The sequence below is a fragment of the Papaver somniferum genome, chromosome 7, assembly GCF_003573695.1.
Source record: "Papaver somniferum cultivar HN1 chromosome 7, ASM357369v1, whole genome shotgun sequence".
Taxonomy (NCBI): Eukaryota; Viridiplantae; Streptophyta; class Magnoliopsida; order Ranunculales; family Papaveraceae; genus Papaver; species Papaver somniferum.
This window is the reverse complement of record NC_039364.1, coordinates 197,683,223-197,702,190: the sequence shown is the minus strand read 5'-3', so window position 1 is coordinate 197,702,190 and position 18,968 is coordinate 197,683,223. Positions and strand designations below refer to the sequence as shown.

Here is an 18,968-nt window from a genome sequence, read left to right as displayed (position 1 = left end):
GATGAAAGCTCATGATCAAAGATCTTAAGCTTCCCAACCAACGTATTTCTGGAGAGATTATCTAGGTTATTTCCCTTAACGATGGCATGCTTTTTAGAATCGTATCTAGATGGTAGCGATCTGAGAATTTTCATCACAATGTCCTTTTCAGGAATAGTCTTACCCAATGCAAAAGATGCATTAACAATTTCAGACACTTTGTGATTAAACTCATCAAATGTTTCTTCATCTGCCATACGAAGTTTTCCCAATCGGAATTAAGGTTTTGAAGCCTAGATTCCTTTTCACTGGTATTACCTTCGAATACGGTTTCTAATATATCCCAAGATTATTTAGACTTAGTGCAATTTGACACATGGTGCTGAAGATTCGGGGTAATGGCATGTATGATGGGAGCATTATAGCCATTAACAACATATACCCATGATTGAAAATCACGTGCTTGAAGAAAAGCTCGCATAACAATTTTCCACCATAAGTAATTAGAGCCATCGAAGACTCGTGGTACGTTGATAGAGATAACACCTCTGTCCATAGAGTCAGATTGCTACAAACACAGACTTATAAGGTCATGAACGTGTTTGCCTGCTCTGATACCAAATGAAAAAGTGGGGGTACAACAACCACACCCAATATTTCGCTTAGAAATCTGTAGGGACAAACTCCAATATACTTTCAAGAGAATCAACTAGACTCAATCATAATAAAGTATATCAAAGAGTTATATCTCTCTTTCTTGATTCAATTCTTTCTCAAGCAAATAGAAATCTCCGAGTCTAATTGAATACAAGAGAAATCACTTGAACGGTACCAAAGACCATTGTTCAAGTATCAATCAATTTTAATCAACAGCCAAAGGTCGGATTTCCAATTGACTGATTCTAACGCACAACCTGTGATATTTCAATTATATAACAAAATATAATGCATAATAGAAATAACACAGACATCAGAATTTTGTTAACGAGGAAATCGCAAATGCAGAAAAACCCCGGGACCTAGTCCATATTGAACACACACTGTATTAAGCCGCTACAGACACTAGCCTACTACAAACTAACTTCGGTCTGTATTGTAGTTGAACCTCAATCAATCTCACACCGATCCAAGGTACAGTTATGCTCCTACGTCTCTGATCCCAGCAAGGTACTAAGCACTTGATTCCCTTAGCTGATCTCACCCAGAACTAAGAGTTTCTACGACCCAAAGTCGAAGACTTTAATAAACAAATCTGTATCACACAGAAAAGTCTACAAGAATAGATAGATCTGTCTCCCACAGAAATACCTACAAGTTTTTGTTCCGTCTTTTGATAAATCAAGATGAACATGAACCAATTGATAAAATGGACTTATATTCCCGAAGAACAGCCTAGTATTATCAATCACCTCACAATAATCTTAATCGACGCGGCGAAAGAAGATATTGTGGAATCACAAACGAGGAGACGAAGATTTTTGTGATTACTTATATATCTTGCCTATCGGAGATATAAATCTCAAGTCAATCGTTACGATTGTACTTAAAACGATAGAAGATGCAAGATCAGATCACACAACTACGAGAAAGTAGTATCGGTCTGGCTTCACAATCCCAATGAAGTCTTTAAGTCGTTAACCTGGTTTACAAGAAGAAACCTAAGGTTAAAGGAGAATTGACTCTAGCTAATACAACTAGTATCACACATGAGGTGTGGGGATTAAGTTTCCCAGTTGCTAGAGTTCTCCCTTATATAGTCTTTCAAATCAGGGTTTGCAATCAATATTAGCTTGGCAACAAAGCATTCAATATTTACCGTCAGATGAAAACCTGATTTAGATTCAAGATAATATCTTTCAACCGTTGGATCGAAAACTTAGCTTGTTACACACAAATGAAGTGCACGATTTTAAGTTTGTGTAACCGTAACCAAACATGTACATTTGTTGGTTCAACAATAGTTAACCAAATGGTTAGCCATATGAGCACTTTCATATCAACCATATTCTTCTTCACCGTAACTAGTTCAAATGACTCAAATGAACTAGTTAGAGAGTTGTTCAATTGCAAGGAAATCTTATGTAACTACACAAGACACAATCGAAGCAAAAACGATTTGATTGACTCGAATCGGTTCATGAACTTTATAGCCACGGTTTGCATTTAGCATTTCGTAGTTAATATAAATAAGTTCCCAAACAATCGTCTTTAGATATAACCAACTTAAGTTCGCAGACTTAGTTCGCGGACTTAAGTTCCCGGAAGGAGTTCTCAAACTCCATCGGATATTCTCGGGTCGAGAACTTCCGCCAGTTCGCGGACTGAGTTCACGGCTCTTGTTCCGGTTCTCTTGATCAACAAAGTTCGCAAACTTCGGTTCAAGGAAAAAGGACTTATACATATATGTGTTGCCACACAATGCTTATATCCAACATTGGTTATATAATCTAAACTCTCATTTCAATCATTGAAACATTCTTAGAGGATGTTATATAGTTGTTATTCACAAACCATTTTTTGCCAAAGCAATTTTCAAAGTGATTGAAACATATCATGACTTTCGTCACTAGGTAAAGATCAAGTTGTCCAAAGCGAAAGCTTACCAACACATATTTCGAGAAATAGATAGGCGAGATAAACTCGGCTCGAAATAGCAAATGTGTATAATCAAAGTCTATATAGAAAAACGACTTTTGTCTCAAGGTAGGAGATAGAGTAGATAGACTTTTGAGTGATAGATAAGTTCAAGTCTCCACATACCTTTTAGTCGATGAAGTTCCACCGGTTCCTTGAGTAGTCCTTCGTCTTGTATGATGATTTCCATGGAGTTCTTGAGCTCAACTACACTTTCTATCCTAGTCCGAGACTTAGCTATAGTAGACTAGAAATCAAGACTTATAGTTTTGATCACTAACATTGACAAACATGCTTGAGATAACAACGCATGCGAGTTCGATCGAGAAATGCTCTAATAGTATACGCCCTCTTAAGGTATTCATTCCTTGTTGGAAGTCCTTTTCTAAACATTTGTTTAGATATACCTTATCTTTGAATGCTCCAGCGAATGAGTAAGAATTTCACACTCTGTAGTCTGATGATGAACTTCCTTGCACAAGGCCAGTTTTTGTTCCATATAATCTGCCAGATTATTTTGAAGACTGAGTGTTTCTCGCTTTCCTTCACATATTCTTACATTTAGTTGAACAGTAAAGTTCTGTGACATCATCTAGACTGTTAATGATCTTTCCCTTTTCTGAATTTTTTTGAACATGTTTGAAAAATCTTTCCAACATCTTTCGAAATTCAGGACTTGGGAAGACTAGTGAATCGAATCTCTTTTCAGAAGATTTTTCACTAGGAATTGGAGTAGAATCCAAAACATTTCTCCTGAGTTTCGAACTCATTCTTTTCTGATCAGTAACCTGACTCCCAATCAAGTCAATAGTCAAAGACTTTTTCTTTGATTTATGAAAAGACTTTCGAGGACAATTTCCATTGGTTTTCCTTGAGATCTTATTCTCATTATCTTGGCATACGTTAACTGAATCACTCATTAGATTCATTCTTATAGGTTGGATCGCAACAAACACAGATTATTAGATCTTTTCGTGTTTTCCTGCTCTGATACCAATTGAAAAGGCGAGGGTACCCAAATATACCTCAAGCTAAAACTTTTCCTACCTATAAGTCCTTTCTCTGAAAGTGATTGTCAACGGAATGAGTCGAGACAATACAACCAATCGGTTCACACTTCGCGTGATCGTCTATGGATACGAGATCGAGAAAATACAACAACGAAGTATGTTACTTGATAAAAAGGTTTGTACTTAACCAAACACAATATGATTCACTTATCAAGTAAATAGTAATTAACGTTTGTGTAATTTACTTTAATTATAATAAAACAATTATAATACGAAAATATAAAGTAAATGACACATCAAGAATTTGTTAAATGCAGAAAAACCACGGGACCTTGTCCAGAATTGAATACTCTCAGGATAAAGCCGCTACACAAAATTACACCTAACTTTATATAGTTGAGACCAAGCAACTAAACCTATAGTTCACCTAGTTCCGTCTGTATTCCCACGCCTCCGACCTTAGTCATGTACTTGGAACAATTTCTTTGGTTCGTATTCCAAACAGTAAAGGAACAACAAATCTGTTTGGTATCAACTCTATTCAACCAAGTGATATGAGTTGGACAAAGGCTCTTCTGTTTATCTTAACATAAACTCCTTCGTCAGGTTCTTAGATATATCTTATATTCAATTACCGAAGTAATCGTTTAAGATTAAGCCAACAACACTATTAATCCAAAGAATTGTGTTGATGCCGATCTACTCAATTAATCAATCCAATCTATCACAATGATAAACTGATTATTAATTGGATCCTCTTTTACTGAAACAAGTATTGTGCAGACCAAAGATTATGAACCCACAAATCAGAAATCTTGAATATCTTCTTCGTCTTCAAATCTTCTTAGATCTTCAATAATAACATGCACACAATCACTTGAATCTCTTGTGATCAATCATGCACAGAACAGAGTCTGTTAACAATGGATTATCACAAGATCGTCTTTAGAACTAACAACAGTCTAAAGATCCCTGTCGAAACTCTGAACTAGTTTTAGTGAATCTTATATCAGAAGAGAAGATTCTCAAGCATAAACAAACTAGGTGCAATCAAAGTTCAACCACCGTTAGGCAATCAAATCAATGAAAACAAAAGATAAACCGCAATTACCTAGTTTCCCACCAACGGTACACGCTAGAGCTTTTCAATCCCAAAGAAGACTTTAAACTGAGCGGTCGTAAGAGATTTCGCTTAATTAGGTTACTCTCCTCTCCGAATAGGCGGCTACACCAGTAACAACACAACAAAGAGGAAGCTTGTTGTTACGAAGGATTAGTTTGCTAGAAAGGCAAACTTCAAGTATTTATAGACAAAGAAGTTTGAACACCAAGGAATTTCCAAAACCGAAAATATTGTCAAGATATTCATTAAAGCACAAATTCGGTTTTCATAATTCCTGGAAATGATCTGTCCAAAAATAATGATCGAAATCTCTCGGAAAATCTCTAATTAGTAAATACACATTACTAATTCTTATTTCCCTACAAAATGAAGTTAAATACCTTAATTAAAAGATTCTCAACTTGTTTATGTTTTGATCGTGGGATTCTCTTCCCTTAGCTATTAAGGAATAACTTTGAACAATTAAATAATAAACATTCATAACACGTGTTCAAAGTATGTCGACATCCTTACTTTGTAAGTTCTCTTTCACACTTACAACCTTGAAACCGATTTGCCACACTTCCAAAAAAGTTTAGAATTAGTTCATCTGACTTTTAAGAACTATGTGATTGATCAAATAACATTCAATCACAATCATGGGTTTAACGGTTATACCAAAACAAGTTTCGGTTCTACCTTCCATTGAGTACTGTGAATAGTCACACTATCTTTCCAAAATTCGGTTGACTAGGTACTAGGATCGGTTCCCCACATATATATGGTATCTAACTTATATGTGTTGCACATGTCCATAGGATCGGTTCCCCTTTGCCTAAAAACGTGTTGCACATGTTCATAGGATCGATTCCCCTTTCTACTATAAACCTTGTTGCACCTCATACAAGGATCGGTTCCCCTTTGTGATGTACTGCACCTCTTACTAGGATCGGTTCCCCTCTCCCATATTTGGTCAGACATAAAATCACAAACCCGATCATACCATCTCAGGTGATTACTTAAGATCGGTTTCACTAATAAAAGTCATACCAATACATAAGTCATGCCTTTGTGAATAGTTCTACCAAGAACACAACAAGTCGTGAACGGTTATACTCAATCACACATATTGGTTGTTCATAAGATATGCAATAAATAACAAAACCAATAACGCCTGGAAATTTCCTTTTCGGTTCACAAACAAGTTTATGAACTTACTTCCTTAGAACACATGTTAAACATTGTTCCCTAGGATGAAATCCTCACCTCATACCCATACATAATCACAATAGTATTCAAATGATTATGGAGATGTCTTATCTACAAAGTTTAATGGTTAATCAATAAACCTCGTATTGTATTCCTTAATACTATGTCTATCTAGAGTTCAAATATGCTTCGCAGTTTTGTTTTCAATATGCACGACTTGAAAGATACGTTAGGGAACGAAACAGTTCAAGTCAAATATCACTAACCTCAAGCGGAAGGATGATTGTTGTCGTTGTAGCTCCTTTCTTCTTCACATCTTCAAGACTTCGCAATACTTGTAATGTCTCATATCCCAATACTTTCAAGCTAACCTATACGAAGTTGACTCTAATACATAATCAAGCGACTCTTAGCATGAGTTTTGATTCACTAAAACGCTTGGTGGGTTCAACCGAGCAATGCTCTAATAGTTGGTTGTCATATTTTAGTATCAAAACTCAAAGGTCACTTGATTAGATTACTAAAGTCAACTTCGTTAAGTTAGACTAGGAAGTCTGGAAATATTGGGACATACAAATATTACTCTAAAGACCTGAAAATTTCGAAGACATATCGACATCAACGAAGACATCATCCTTCTACTTGAGGTTAGTAATACAAGACTTGACTTGTTTCTATTTCTATATCGTTACTTTAAAGTCGTTTATATTGAAAACATAACATGCGAAGTTAATTATATACATGAAACTGTAGTATTAAAGACTTGATCATCTTCTTCTTATTGTGATCAAAGTGTCACGGAAGAATATACAATTTTTTTTACAATATGTGTATTTAATTAAGAGTATGATGTTTATCTTTTGAACTTCGTAATTGCGACATAAACATAAATTGTAACTTGTTTACCAGATTGTGTAATGAACTTAGGATTGATTTCATGCCTAGAAAACTATGTATAATTACTTGAGTTTAAGGAAGTAGACTTACGAACTTATTTCATAGTTGAAAGAAATCAATAGGATTGGTGGTCCGGTTTTCATTGAAGATCTAAGGCAAGACCGATCCCTACTTATATTGGGAACATGGTAAAACCGATCGTTACCTATGTTTGGAGTCAAAGTCGTACCGATCCTTATCTATGTATGGAGTCAAGGTAATGCTGATCCTAAACTATATGGGAATCAAGGTAGAACCGATCCCTACCTATATTGGCAGTCATGGTAGAACTGATCCCCATATGCAAAACCGATTTATATAGTCACGTACACTTTAGGTTTTGTGTGATTTTGGAAATTAGGTTTGCAAAATAGGAAAGTTCAAGATGTCGACATAATGAGTAATTTGAACATGTGCATAAATCTCATATTATATTGTTCAAAGATATTCCTTGATACTCATGATGAGATCCCAAGCCGAAATGTTTGAGAATCTTTTTGTTAAGATTTTCGAATGCGTTTTGTTTTTTCAACAAGAAAAACATATCTCTGGAAGATATATGAGTTAAGTATCTTGTATGCTAGATATTATATCCAATAGTGATTTCGGTTATACAGTTGGATATTAGTTGGAATTAGATAAAACCGAATTTAGGTGCTTATTGCATATCTTGAGAATATTTTCTACTATGGAAATAAATAGTGAAGTTTTTCTTCTTACAAACTTATCCTGCGGCAGGTACTTCATTTTGTATTCACTGCTCTAGCTGACTAATAGTATCTTGGAGAGGAAAGTAACCTAATTAGGCGAGTTAGTTTAAAGACTTTTTTGGGATTAAGAGGCGTATACTAGTACCGTTGGTGGGAAACTAGAATTGCTTTGTTATTTTGGTTTTCGATTATGATTTGATTGACTAACGGTTGTTAACTCTTGATTGCACCTAGTTTGATTATTCTTGACAGCCTTCTGTTCTGACATAAGGTCTGAAAATGCGGGGGTGTAACAACCTCACCCAATATTTCGATTAGCAATCTGTATGTACTAACTCTAATATACTTTTAAGAGAATCAACTAGACATTCAGAATCAATCTTAATAAAAAGTATATCAAGGAGTTAATATCTCTATCTCTTGATTTAAATCTTACTCAAGCAATGTGCGAGTCTCGATTAAATACAAGAGAGATAAACTTGGATGGTACCAAAGACTAATATCCAAGGATCAATCAATTTCCAATCAACAACCAAAGGTTGGATTTCACAATTGATCGATACAACGCACAACCTGTGATATTTCAATTATATAACAAAATATAACGGGGAATAGAAATAACACAGACACCAGAAGTTTTGTTAACGAGGAAACCGAAAATGCAAAAAAAACCCAGGACCTAGTCCAGATTGAACACCACACTGTATTAAGCCGCTACAGACACTAGACTACTACAAACTAACTTCGGTCTGGACTGTAGTTGAACCCTAACCAATCTCACACTGATTCAAGGTACAGTTGCGCTCCTTACGTCTCTGATCCCAGCAGGATACTACACACTTGATTCCCTTAGATGATCTCACCCACAACCAAGAGTTGCTACGACCCAAAGTCGAAGACTTTAGTAAACAAATATGTATCACACAGAAAAGTCTACAAGGATAGATAAATTTGTCTCCCACAGATATACCTAAAAGTTTTGTTCTGTCTTTTGATAAAAATCAAGGTGAACAAGAACCAATTGATAAACCAGACTTATATTCCCGAAGAACAACCTAGTATTATCAATCACCTCACAATAATCTAAATCGTATGGTAGCGAAACTAGATATTGCGGAATCACAAACGATGAGATGAAGATGTTTGTGATGTCTTTTTATCTTGCCATATCGGAGATATAATCTCAAGTCAATTATTCAATTGAACTCGTACGATTGAAATTGGCAAGATCAAATCGCTCAACTACAAGAGAAGTAGTTTCGTCTGGCTTCATAATCCCAATGAATTCTTTAAGTCGTTAATCGACAGGGTATCGATAAGAAACCTACGAATAAAGGAGAATCGACTCTAGCAAACCAACTAGTATCACACATGAGGTATGGGGATTAGTTTTGCACAGTTGCTAGACGTCTCCTTATATAGTTTTCAAATCAGGGTTTGCAATCTAAGTTACCTTGGTAACAAAGCATTCAATATTCAACGTTATATGAAAAACCTGATTTATCCAAGCTAATATCTTTCAACTGTTAGATCGAAACTTAGCTTGTCACACACAAATGAAATGTATTCATTTAGGTTTGAGTAACCGTACCTAAACGTGTACATCGGTTGGTTCACAAATGGTTGACCAATGGTTAGCTATATGAGTGCTTTCATATTAACCGTATTCATCTTTCTCATAACTAGTTCAAATGACTCATAAGAACTAGTTCAAGAGTTGTTCAATTGCTTAGGTCTTTATACATAGACACAATTGAAACAAAATCGGTTGGATTCGTTTGAATCAATTCATGAACAATATACCCACGGTTTGCAAAGATTGTATTCCTTATAATTTATTGTTTTAAGTCCATGAACTACCGATTTGAGAAATAACTAGCTTGGGTACGCGTACGGGTATGCGTACCTTAGCTACCAGATTTGAGTTGGTTTTAGTTTCCAAACTCAGCATACTTTTCGAGTGAAAAAGTTCCGCCAGTACGCGTACGGTTACACGTACCTAAGGTGACTGGTTTTTTGAGTTCGTAAACTTCAAACTCAACAGAATTTCACGGACGTGAACTTCCGCCAGTACGCGTACAGGTACGCGTACCCAACCTGTCTCATTCACCAATACCGCATGCATACATATGCACGCACTTGGTTTCCGGCACATGTATTTATACACTAATGTGCGAACACATTATATCCTTACATCCATAGGTGGTTACATATTCTCAACTCTACATTTAAATCATTGAAACATTCTTCTATAATGTTATAACAGTCGTTAGACATAAAGAATCGACTATCGTCATCAAAGCTATTTTCAAGATTGAAACGTCATCATGACTTTCGTCACGGGTAAAGATGAAGATGGTTAAATCAAAAGCTTACCCACACGTATTTCGATAAAAAGATAGGCGAGTAAACTCGGCTCAAAATAGCAAATGTGTATGTATGAAAACTATCATACTTATACGACTTTTGTCTCAAGAGTAGGAGATAGAGTAGATAGACTTTTGAGTGACAAGATGAGTTCAAGTTTCCACATACCTTTTGGTCGGATGAATTTTCACCGGTTCCTTGAGTAGTTCTTCGTCTTTGCAAGATAATCGCCATGGAGTTTGGAGCTCAACTATTCCTAACTATCCTAGACCGAGACTTAGCGTGAGTCATGCTTGGGAATGGAGAGAGCCGTACATTAGCTATTTTCGCGATGGAGTAACTCCTGCTAATCAAAAGGATGCCATCAAGATGAAGCAAAAGGCGAAGCGATTCGTATTTCATGAAGGGATCCTGTATCACAAAAGTTTTGGAGGCAATATGTTACGGTGCCTAGCCGAATTAGAGATCCCAATTATGTTGAAAAAAATGAATGAAGGGGAACATCAAGGGAAGAGGAAATTGTTTCTCCAGATACACGAGAAATACTATTGGCCGGCCATGGAGGATGATGCAGCTGCATTTTTTCAAAGCTGCCACAAATGTCAAATTCATGGGAACCTCGTTCACGCACCTTCCGCCCCTTTACACTTGATAAGCAGTCCATGGCCCTTTTATAGCCGGGGACTTGACATTATTGGAAAGATCAATCCGCCTTCATCAAAGCAGCACGAGTACATCATAATCGCGACAGAATATGTTACCAAATGGGTTGAATCCATTCCTCTACGAGGGACTACAGGAGCAACGATTGCGGATTTTATCAAAGAGTACATCATTTGTCGGTTTGGCGTGCCTAAATATATCATCACCGATAACGGCACTCCCTTCACCAACAAACAAGTACGAGAGTTGCTTGAGGGATACAGAATTAAACAAGTCTTCTCCACCATTTATTACCCCCGGGGAAACAGACAAGCTGAGAGCACCAACAAAACACTAATTCGGATTCTCATTCGAACAGTGCATGACAATCCCAAAGAATGGCACGAACAACTACCGATGGCGCTATGGGCGTATCGAACAACACCTAGAAGTTCTATTGGAGTTTCTACATATTCGCTTGTTTACGCCGCAGACGCGATCCTCCCAGCAGAAATCAAGATCCCGTCAGCCAGGATTGCAGCAGCAAGTGGGATATATGGAATGAAGCTGAAGCGTTGAGCTCCAGGATCGCCGAGTTAGACACTCTAGATTCCAGAAGAGGTAAAGCATAGGAACGTGCTCAGGTGTGCAGAAATAGGATCTCCAGGGCATATGACAAGACTGTAAGGCCGCGTGTTTTTAAAGAAGGAGATTTGGTCTTAAAGACGGACAAGCACATTCAGCAATACATGTATGCACCAAAGTTCTCTCCAAAATGGGAAGGTCCTTATGTGATTACCAAGGCTTACAGTACCGGCTACTACAAGATCGTTAAGGTGGATGGAGGCAAGTTAGAAGCAGTCATCAATGGAAAATGGTTCAAGGCATATCATGCTTGATCATCATCCTACCATTGTCTCATGACATGGCAATACATGCATTCTTTTTTCATTACACATCTGAATTATCAATTTATTCAAAAATACATTAACGAAAAACTCCTTCCACCTACCAAAAAAATAATCAATGCAATTCATTTCTCAAAAGTGTTCAAAAAAAAAAAAGAGATGACGTGAGCGCCATTGACAATAAGAGAATGCAGCCTAGAATAGGTAATCCAACAGATTATAGTTCCTTGAGAGCATCATCTTCAACCTAGTTTGGTATCTCTCTGTCCTATTTTTCAAGTTTTGGATTGCCTGCTCCACCTTCTCTGATTCCGCAGCCAGAGCCTTCTCTTCCTCCAATATAGCTTTCGCAGCAGGAACTACATTCACGAGGATACCAGCTCGATCAACCTTGATAATGTCAAGACGCTTCCGCAACCATCCCACATTGAACTCCATGAATTCGCGGGTAAACACCATGTTCTCCCACTTTTCGAGGTTTGATTCAGTAACGTTGCGGATAGAGATATTCTCCATCTCAGCAGACATGGGAAGAAGGCAGTTTACCGTGGTAACCAAAGCAGATGAACAGTGTCGAACTACATTCCTGTTTGCAATATGGCCATACTGTTTCCATACTTTTGTGTATAAAGGAACAAACTCCTTCCGCACTAAGAATTCACCGACAGTTCGGTAACTGGAAGATAGACATTTCATGTGGATATCAAATGAAAGGCCTGCATTGGAATATTCATGAGATGAGATGCCCAGATCAGCATATTCAAGATCCGTGGGGGTAGGCGTGTTTGAGTTTGAAGGCGGGGAACTGTTTAAGTCGTCATCATCGATCATTGTCACACATGTTCCAGTAGGATATCCTTGTGAAAGGGGAGGTTTATTCACCTGATCATGAAGAACAAACAATTGTTCGGAAAAGTAAAATAAAGGAAAAAGTAGCATCGTTGAAATTAAGAGATGGCTCGGAATCATACCTCGGGTGCAAGTCGTGTACGTTTAGCAGAAGAACCTGGATGGTATGAAGAGAACGATCCATTGTTGTTCGACATGATGAAAAGATGGAGTTCCTGAAAAACGTTGTCACGAAAAGATAAATGGTGGTTCTATATCCTTGTGTGCACATATATATGGAGGAAACCCTAAAGGAAGACCAAATCGGCTGCAGCGAGGGTTATCCGATGAATAAGGATTCAACCTACCAAGTCGTGCTTTCTTCCAAACCCTAATCAAAGTTGGAAAGGTCGCTGGATATCTAAAAGGGAATGATTTGACCAGCTCCGGGACGTTTAAGGCATATAGTGATATTCATCTCTACGGTAAATATTTATTTATTTGCTTTAGCTTAATCGTTCTAATATTCGAACTGTCACCATCTAATGCCCACCCCGCAATAGTGCAACTATTACGTGCTAGGCAGGGGACTTAATGTTGATGGTGGATTTTAGTTCAGGGCTAAAATTGTAAAACCAGTATTTAATGTGTTGACATCCTGCAAAGGGTAAATCCGTTTGATAAGTGATGAATACCTCTTCACTTTATTTATTCGAAGCAATTCAATAAATATACAAAATTCACCCAGAATAGTGCATGTAGCAACAATCCCAAATATTCTGTGAATTTTAGCATTATTAATTAATACATGATTTGCCTAGTATTTCCTGTGTTGTTCCTAGCCGAACTCTCATTATTAGCATGGCATGACGACTGAATGTTCACTCTCAGCAGAGTGACATGAATCTCTAAGTGCCAATTTTGAGATATGTACGAAATACCCGTACAGGCTGCATCACTCTCTGACAAAGAGAATTTCGAATTGACGCGAAACAACTCGATCGAATGTATTTAATTTCCTTAAAGGAAATCTGGATTTTCCGTATCAGTCTCAGAAACAATCACGGCCACACAAGTTGACCGCATGATTTAACCAGCCTAAACGAACCCTACAGGAGCAGGCGATCACCGTGATGACCACCGGCGGGCCCGCTTATGCCCTAGCCGGTCTAACACACGCTATACTCCCAAACACCCGCCGAACGCCAACCTAAAATAGGATGGTCGTGTTTTTTTGGGAAAGGCTTGAACGAGCGAGACTGATTAGGTCAGTCTTAAAATCATCACGATCGTCCAACTTCGCCAACCTAGTTGGACGGCTTGGATCGCCCCGCGATTGATCAGTGAAGTGCTAATGCACAAATTGGCAGATCCACTTCTCACCTACCCGATCGGCTTTCTCACGGCAATGCAATGGAGCAATGAACGTTTGCTCGAAACATGGCTGGCGTGATGCTTTAAAAGATCGTGGAAATTTCACTAGTGTCTTAAAACGATCACAACCATCCAACTTAGCCAGCATAATTAGATGGCTTAGATCGCGCCTAGGACCATCAGGAAGGTGCACATATGTTCACCATCATCCCAATGTGGGCCCCACACGGTCGGTCCTCCCAAAGGGGAAGCGTGGCTTGCCAAACTGTTTGGCCAAAGTCACGCGTGCGTGACTGTTTAAAAACCCTAATTAGGGTTTACGGCGATGCATATCTGTCGCATTTCGATCGCGTCCATCCATCTTCGCCAGCCTAAACGGAGGGTGTAGATACAGATTCAAGAGGTCCCAAGGATGTCGATGTGATCATCGTGGGCCCACCTGTGCGTGTGACTGGCCGGCCTAAGCGAACCATGACCGAGCGCCTCGAAACGCATGCCCGAAGGTGGCATGTCACGCGGCTTCCAAATCCTTTGCGGCAATGGATTTCTGTCGCAAATCGATCACGACCACTCATCTTTGCCAGTCAATTTGAGTGGCCTAGATCAAGCCTTCATGGGACTGAGAGGTATAGACGTGCACAACAACGGACCGCATCCATGCGTGACCGATCGGTCCCACCAAAAGTAACGCCCATGCTTGAATTCGATCAATCCAAAGAGGGATGCTTGCGCACCTCTTAAAAACCCTATTCCATCAACGGTCGTAGATATATACCGTAAACCATCTCGTCCGTCCAACTTTTCCAGCTTGGATGGACAACCTAGGTTAAAAGCTAAACGACCAATGAAGCACCCCGGTGATCACCGTCCACCACTCTTCCACAGGGAGTGATCGACCAGGGGATGGCCCGCCCATGCGGCCTCCAAACGATCACTCGAAGATGGTTGGACGTGATGTTATTTTAAGACGCTTAATACGCGACTTATTCGGTTAAGCTTTAAAACAGCGATGCTTCATACATATTGATTGTTTTCGATGCATTACATGCATCGAGCATACACGATATTTCACGGATACCAACTCCTTAAATAACTTAACAACGTATGCTATTTCCTGCGTGGTTTCTACGATCCGCTCATTCGAGACATCAAGCATGTCACAAACTGGGGGATACATACTGGGTTATTGGTCTGGCGGTTTACAGCGTGCAGCGTGTAACGCGCCATTACAAGAACGTGTCGAGAAAAGGTGGACGGTTAATAGTGATGAGGGAAGTGGGCAAAGGTGTGATCGTGTGACAATCACCACTCCTACACGACCCCACTACTCCATCACTTCACCTCCTCCACTTCCTACGAGATGAGGGTTGCGCTCAATGACTTGTATAAATAGGTCCTTCACCTATTTCCAACACAAACGGAGAGAAACCAAGTGTTGTCATAGTATTCAGAAAACACCCAGAACTGATAGCTTTCATTGTGCAAGCCAGTTCATCATTCTGATACAAGTCATAAACAGCCAACACCTTCACAATCTCAACACCTTCTTCGCTTCCCTCCCTAAGATCAACTCCATCTCCTTCACTTTGTGACCGAAGAAAGTCTGGAACGGCCATTTCTTGGTTTAAGCCAGAATTGTATAGATTGATATCTCGAATCAAAAGCAATCCCGTGCAGTGCATTTGTTTAGGGTTTAGATTCGTTTCTCATCCACACACTCAAATTTACCAAAACCAGTAGAAACAGTTTTCACCCATAAACACCTTTTTAATCTCAGTCACGGACAATGACCAACCTACATCTATCAACACGTTCAAGCAAAAATTCTTTTATTTCATCATAGTACCGATTTTGCAGATTCTTACAGATTGAATAGTCGTAGTAGATCAGCAAGCTATCATTTGGTGGTATTCTTCAGTATCCAAATATGATAACTTGTAATTCAGATAACCAGACAAAGGATTTTATTGATTTCAACATAAAGCCTTTGTCGTACTCAACATAAATCTCTGGTTAACTTCTTGAGGTTGAAGAGCGGTTACCAAACAAATTAGTCCTTCACTGTTTGGAAGACGATCCAAATGATTTGAGTGCTTGAACTCTTCACAGCGGCTGAAGCAACTTAAGATCGTGGACTCTATCTTAGGATTCACGTGCCTTGGCCATATTGGTTGTAAGTGAAGGGACTGAGGAAACCAGGTAACTAGGGTTAGATTACTTGGTCTCAACTATACGAAGTTGGTAGTGTTCTTTGTCTATCGTCTTAATTATGAGAGTATTCAAAACTGGACTAGGTCTAGTTTTTTTTTTACATTTGAGATTTCCTCGTTAACAAAACCTTGTTGTGTGCTTTTACTTTACTTTCCGCATTATAATTGTTTAAGTTATAATTAAAGTAATTGCACTTGTACGTTAATCCAACACTTGGATTGATCCATATACCTATAGTTTAAAGTTCGGTTCCGGGTTTATACTAGATACCAAATGTATACCTTGTAGTTTGCTATCTTCTTGACAATCTTTGTCTATATTAAACCACACAAGGTATCATATTTATAGGTTGATATCGAAAAGATTGTGTTGTACTTAGTACCCTCGTCATTTTAAAGAGAGGATATTAAGAAGGGTTTTTTTTGAAGAACATTGTGGTATCCATTTTTTTTAGTTAATTAAAGAAGACGAAGGAGAAGGAGGGAAGCAGGAGTACTTTTATGAAAAGATGATATCCCCAAGTGTATCCTTTTCAACCTCCTCCTCTTTTTCTTCTGGTCTTTCCCCATCACTTTTACAATTCTCAAGATATAAATATTAGCGCTTGACATTTGCAATTGATTCAGGTTTTGAGGGGCTATCAAATTAAAATGATTTATGTTTTTCTTCTTAGTTTTTATTAGGGTGAAGTGCAGTATTGACATTTTATCTCAAAAAATGTCACCTTAGCCAAAATCCCGCTCCATATAACCGTGAGTATTCCCCAATTTATGAGAGTATCACCCAATTATGCCACCTAAATCAATTAGTAAAAAAAGGTCCAAATTTATGTTCGCCGTAGGTCTTGTATATGTCAAGGACGACATGTTTATTGTCCTCCATGTCGTCCTCATCTTGAGAAGTTAGATTGAGTCTGGGGTAATTCTAACTAGACTGTAGCTCGTTAAAACCAATATAGTCAATATCAGATTTTGGTTTGTCTCGGGGACCTATACACTGGTATATATCTGTATCAGAGAGGTTGTTATTGACATATGGGCAAAATTTCGGTTCCAAATTTTATATATATAATTATTATATCAAATATTTTTCACATATAACACCTATTAAGATATAAAATTAGTACTCATTTTTCTAAAATACCACCAGAAACCCGATAGTATTTGTATGAAAAAGATGAAACCCACACACAAAATCAAAAGTACAAAGCACAAACCTAAGATAGTTGTTGATTTTGATGTAAATTTTAAGAATCGCAAAGCTCAAATCCGAGAAATCACAATCATATCATCCATTAGTGAACATGAAACAATGAAACATGAAATTAAGATGAAACCCATAAAACATGATAAACAATTGGAAATTCTAGAATAAAAAAATTATCTTATTTTTTTAGTTAGTCCCATCATCCTAGTATCGACCATCTCGGTCATCGGGGCTACCTCGTGTCGGTCCATCTCGGTCGAGATTATCGGCCAAGTCTCGTCTCGGGTGAGTGCTCACACCGTGGTATCCGCCATATCTGGGCGGAGGCTAAATTGGTTGAAACAAGCTAACTGCCGTAGTGTTCGCCGATTCGAATCGTCCGTCCAGCAGCACTGCAGACGCAAACCTCAACATGGGGAGATAAAGCATATGCCAAATATCCGTTCTTATCCACTTGGTATTTGCGTGGCAGTATTTCAACATCTCGAATGTACAACATTCGCCACGTGTAAGCAACCCACTGTATTAATAATTAAAAATCAAGGCTAATAAATAAATTAGAAACAGGGGGTGATTATATGGTTTTAGATCTTTCATTTTCTCGCTTCAAAAATCAAAAATTCTCAAAACACTTTCACCACCAAAACCAAAGCCGCCAATCAGAATCAAAACCATAAACCACCTCAACTCAAATGTTGTCCCCGTTGTGTTTATGTTTATATAAGAAAAGAATTCGACTTTTCCCTTATCCATTATAACAGCACAATACACTTTTGCCGAATTTCATTTTCCACTTGTTATTACTAAACCGAGCTCTTATTTAGGTGCCAGTATGGCTGATATGGAAGTACAAGAACGTAAGATAGTTGTTGCAATTGATGAAGGAGATGAAAGTATATATGCATTAACATGGGCAATCAAGAATGTTGTCTCACAAAATTCCAATGATACCGTCATTCTTCTCTATGCAAAACCACCTTTGAAAATTTATTCTACTCTTGATGGATCAGGTAATAAACGATTTTTCAGTTCAGATCCAATTTTGCCTGTAAGTATGACCGTACGTTTTGTTATTGCAGGGTATTTGTTTTCATCTGATGTTATTATGTCAATGGAGAAGTATAGCAAGGAAGTTGCTGATTCTGTAATTGAGAAAGCTAAAAGGGTTTGCGAAGATCTTCAAAATGTATGTCATTTGAATTGTTGATTTTGAGTAAAATGGTGATTTTTTGTATTTTTCAAGTTGTCTGACGGAATGCTTGATTTGTCGCGCAGGTGAAAGTGGAGGCAAGGATTGAGAAAGGTGATGCTAGAGATGTGATTTGCGATGCAGTTGAGAAGATTGGTGCTGATATGTTAGTCATGGGGACTCATGGCTATGGCATGATCAAGAGGTGAGAATCTTATCTCGTACTCTTAATTTAGTCCCATCCTTGAACTATAAGAGGGTATCTATCTAACTGATCAAAATGGTTGTCCGACAGGGCTTTTCTTGGAAGTGTAAATACTCATTGTGCACAAAATGTCAAGTGCCCTGTTTTGATTGTGAAGAAGCCCAAATCAGAGGTTGGCAGCAAATCATCCTAGGTTTTGTCTATTCGAGTTTTTGTAACTTTTTATTATAGTTGTTCCTTGTTTGTAACTGAGTGATGTGTAGTTTAACTGTCTGTTCTGTAATTGTAAGTTTGTAACATAAGAATGTCGTCGTACTGTCTATGGAATGGTGCATTTTGAACTTGTCAAAGTCTGTATCCGTTAATACTAAGATGATAAGACAATGTGGCGAAAATGTGGATGCAAAAACCATTTAGTTGGCTTCGTTGTGACGCTGCTATACAAAAGATGCTTGAGA

At 38.1% G+C, this 18,968-nt stretch overlaps 1 protein-coding gene across 2 annotated transcripts; it reads left to right on the top strand.

Moving 5' to 3' along the window:
• The first annotated feature begins 17,691 nt into the window (after window positions 1–17,691).
• Window positions 17,692–18,957, top strand: LOC113299343 (universal stress protein A-like protein). 2 transcript variants are annotated; one of them, XM_026548360.1, is made up of 4 exons: window positions 17,692–18,126; window positions 18,196–18,302; window positions 18,392–18,510; window positions 18,601–18,849. In XM_026548360.1, the coding sequence occupies exons 1-4, from the start codon at window positions 17,949–17,951 to the stop codon at window positions 18,701–18,703; spliced, it is 507 nt and encodes a 168-aa protein (XP_026404145.1). In that variant the 5' UTR covers window positions 17,692–17,948; the 3' UTR covers window positions 18,704–18,849. The 2 variants fall into 2 exon arrangements, with proteins under 2 accessions (XP_026404145.1, XP_026404144.1); XM_026548359.1 differs by having other exon boundaries at window positions 17,949–18,302; window positions 18,601–18,957.
• The last annotated feature ends 11 nt before the right edge of the window (window positions 18,958–18,968 follow it).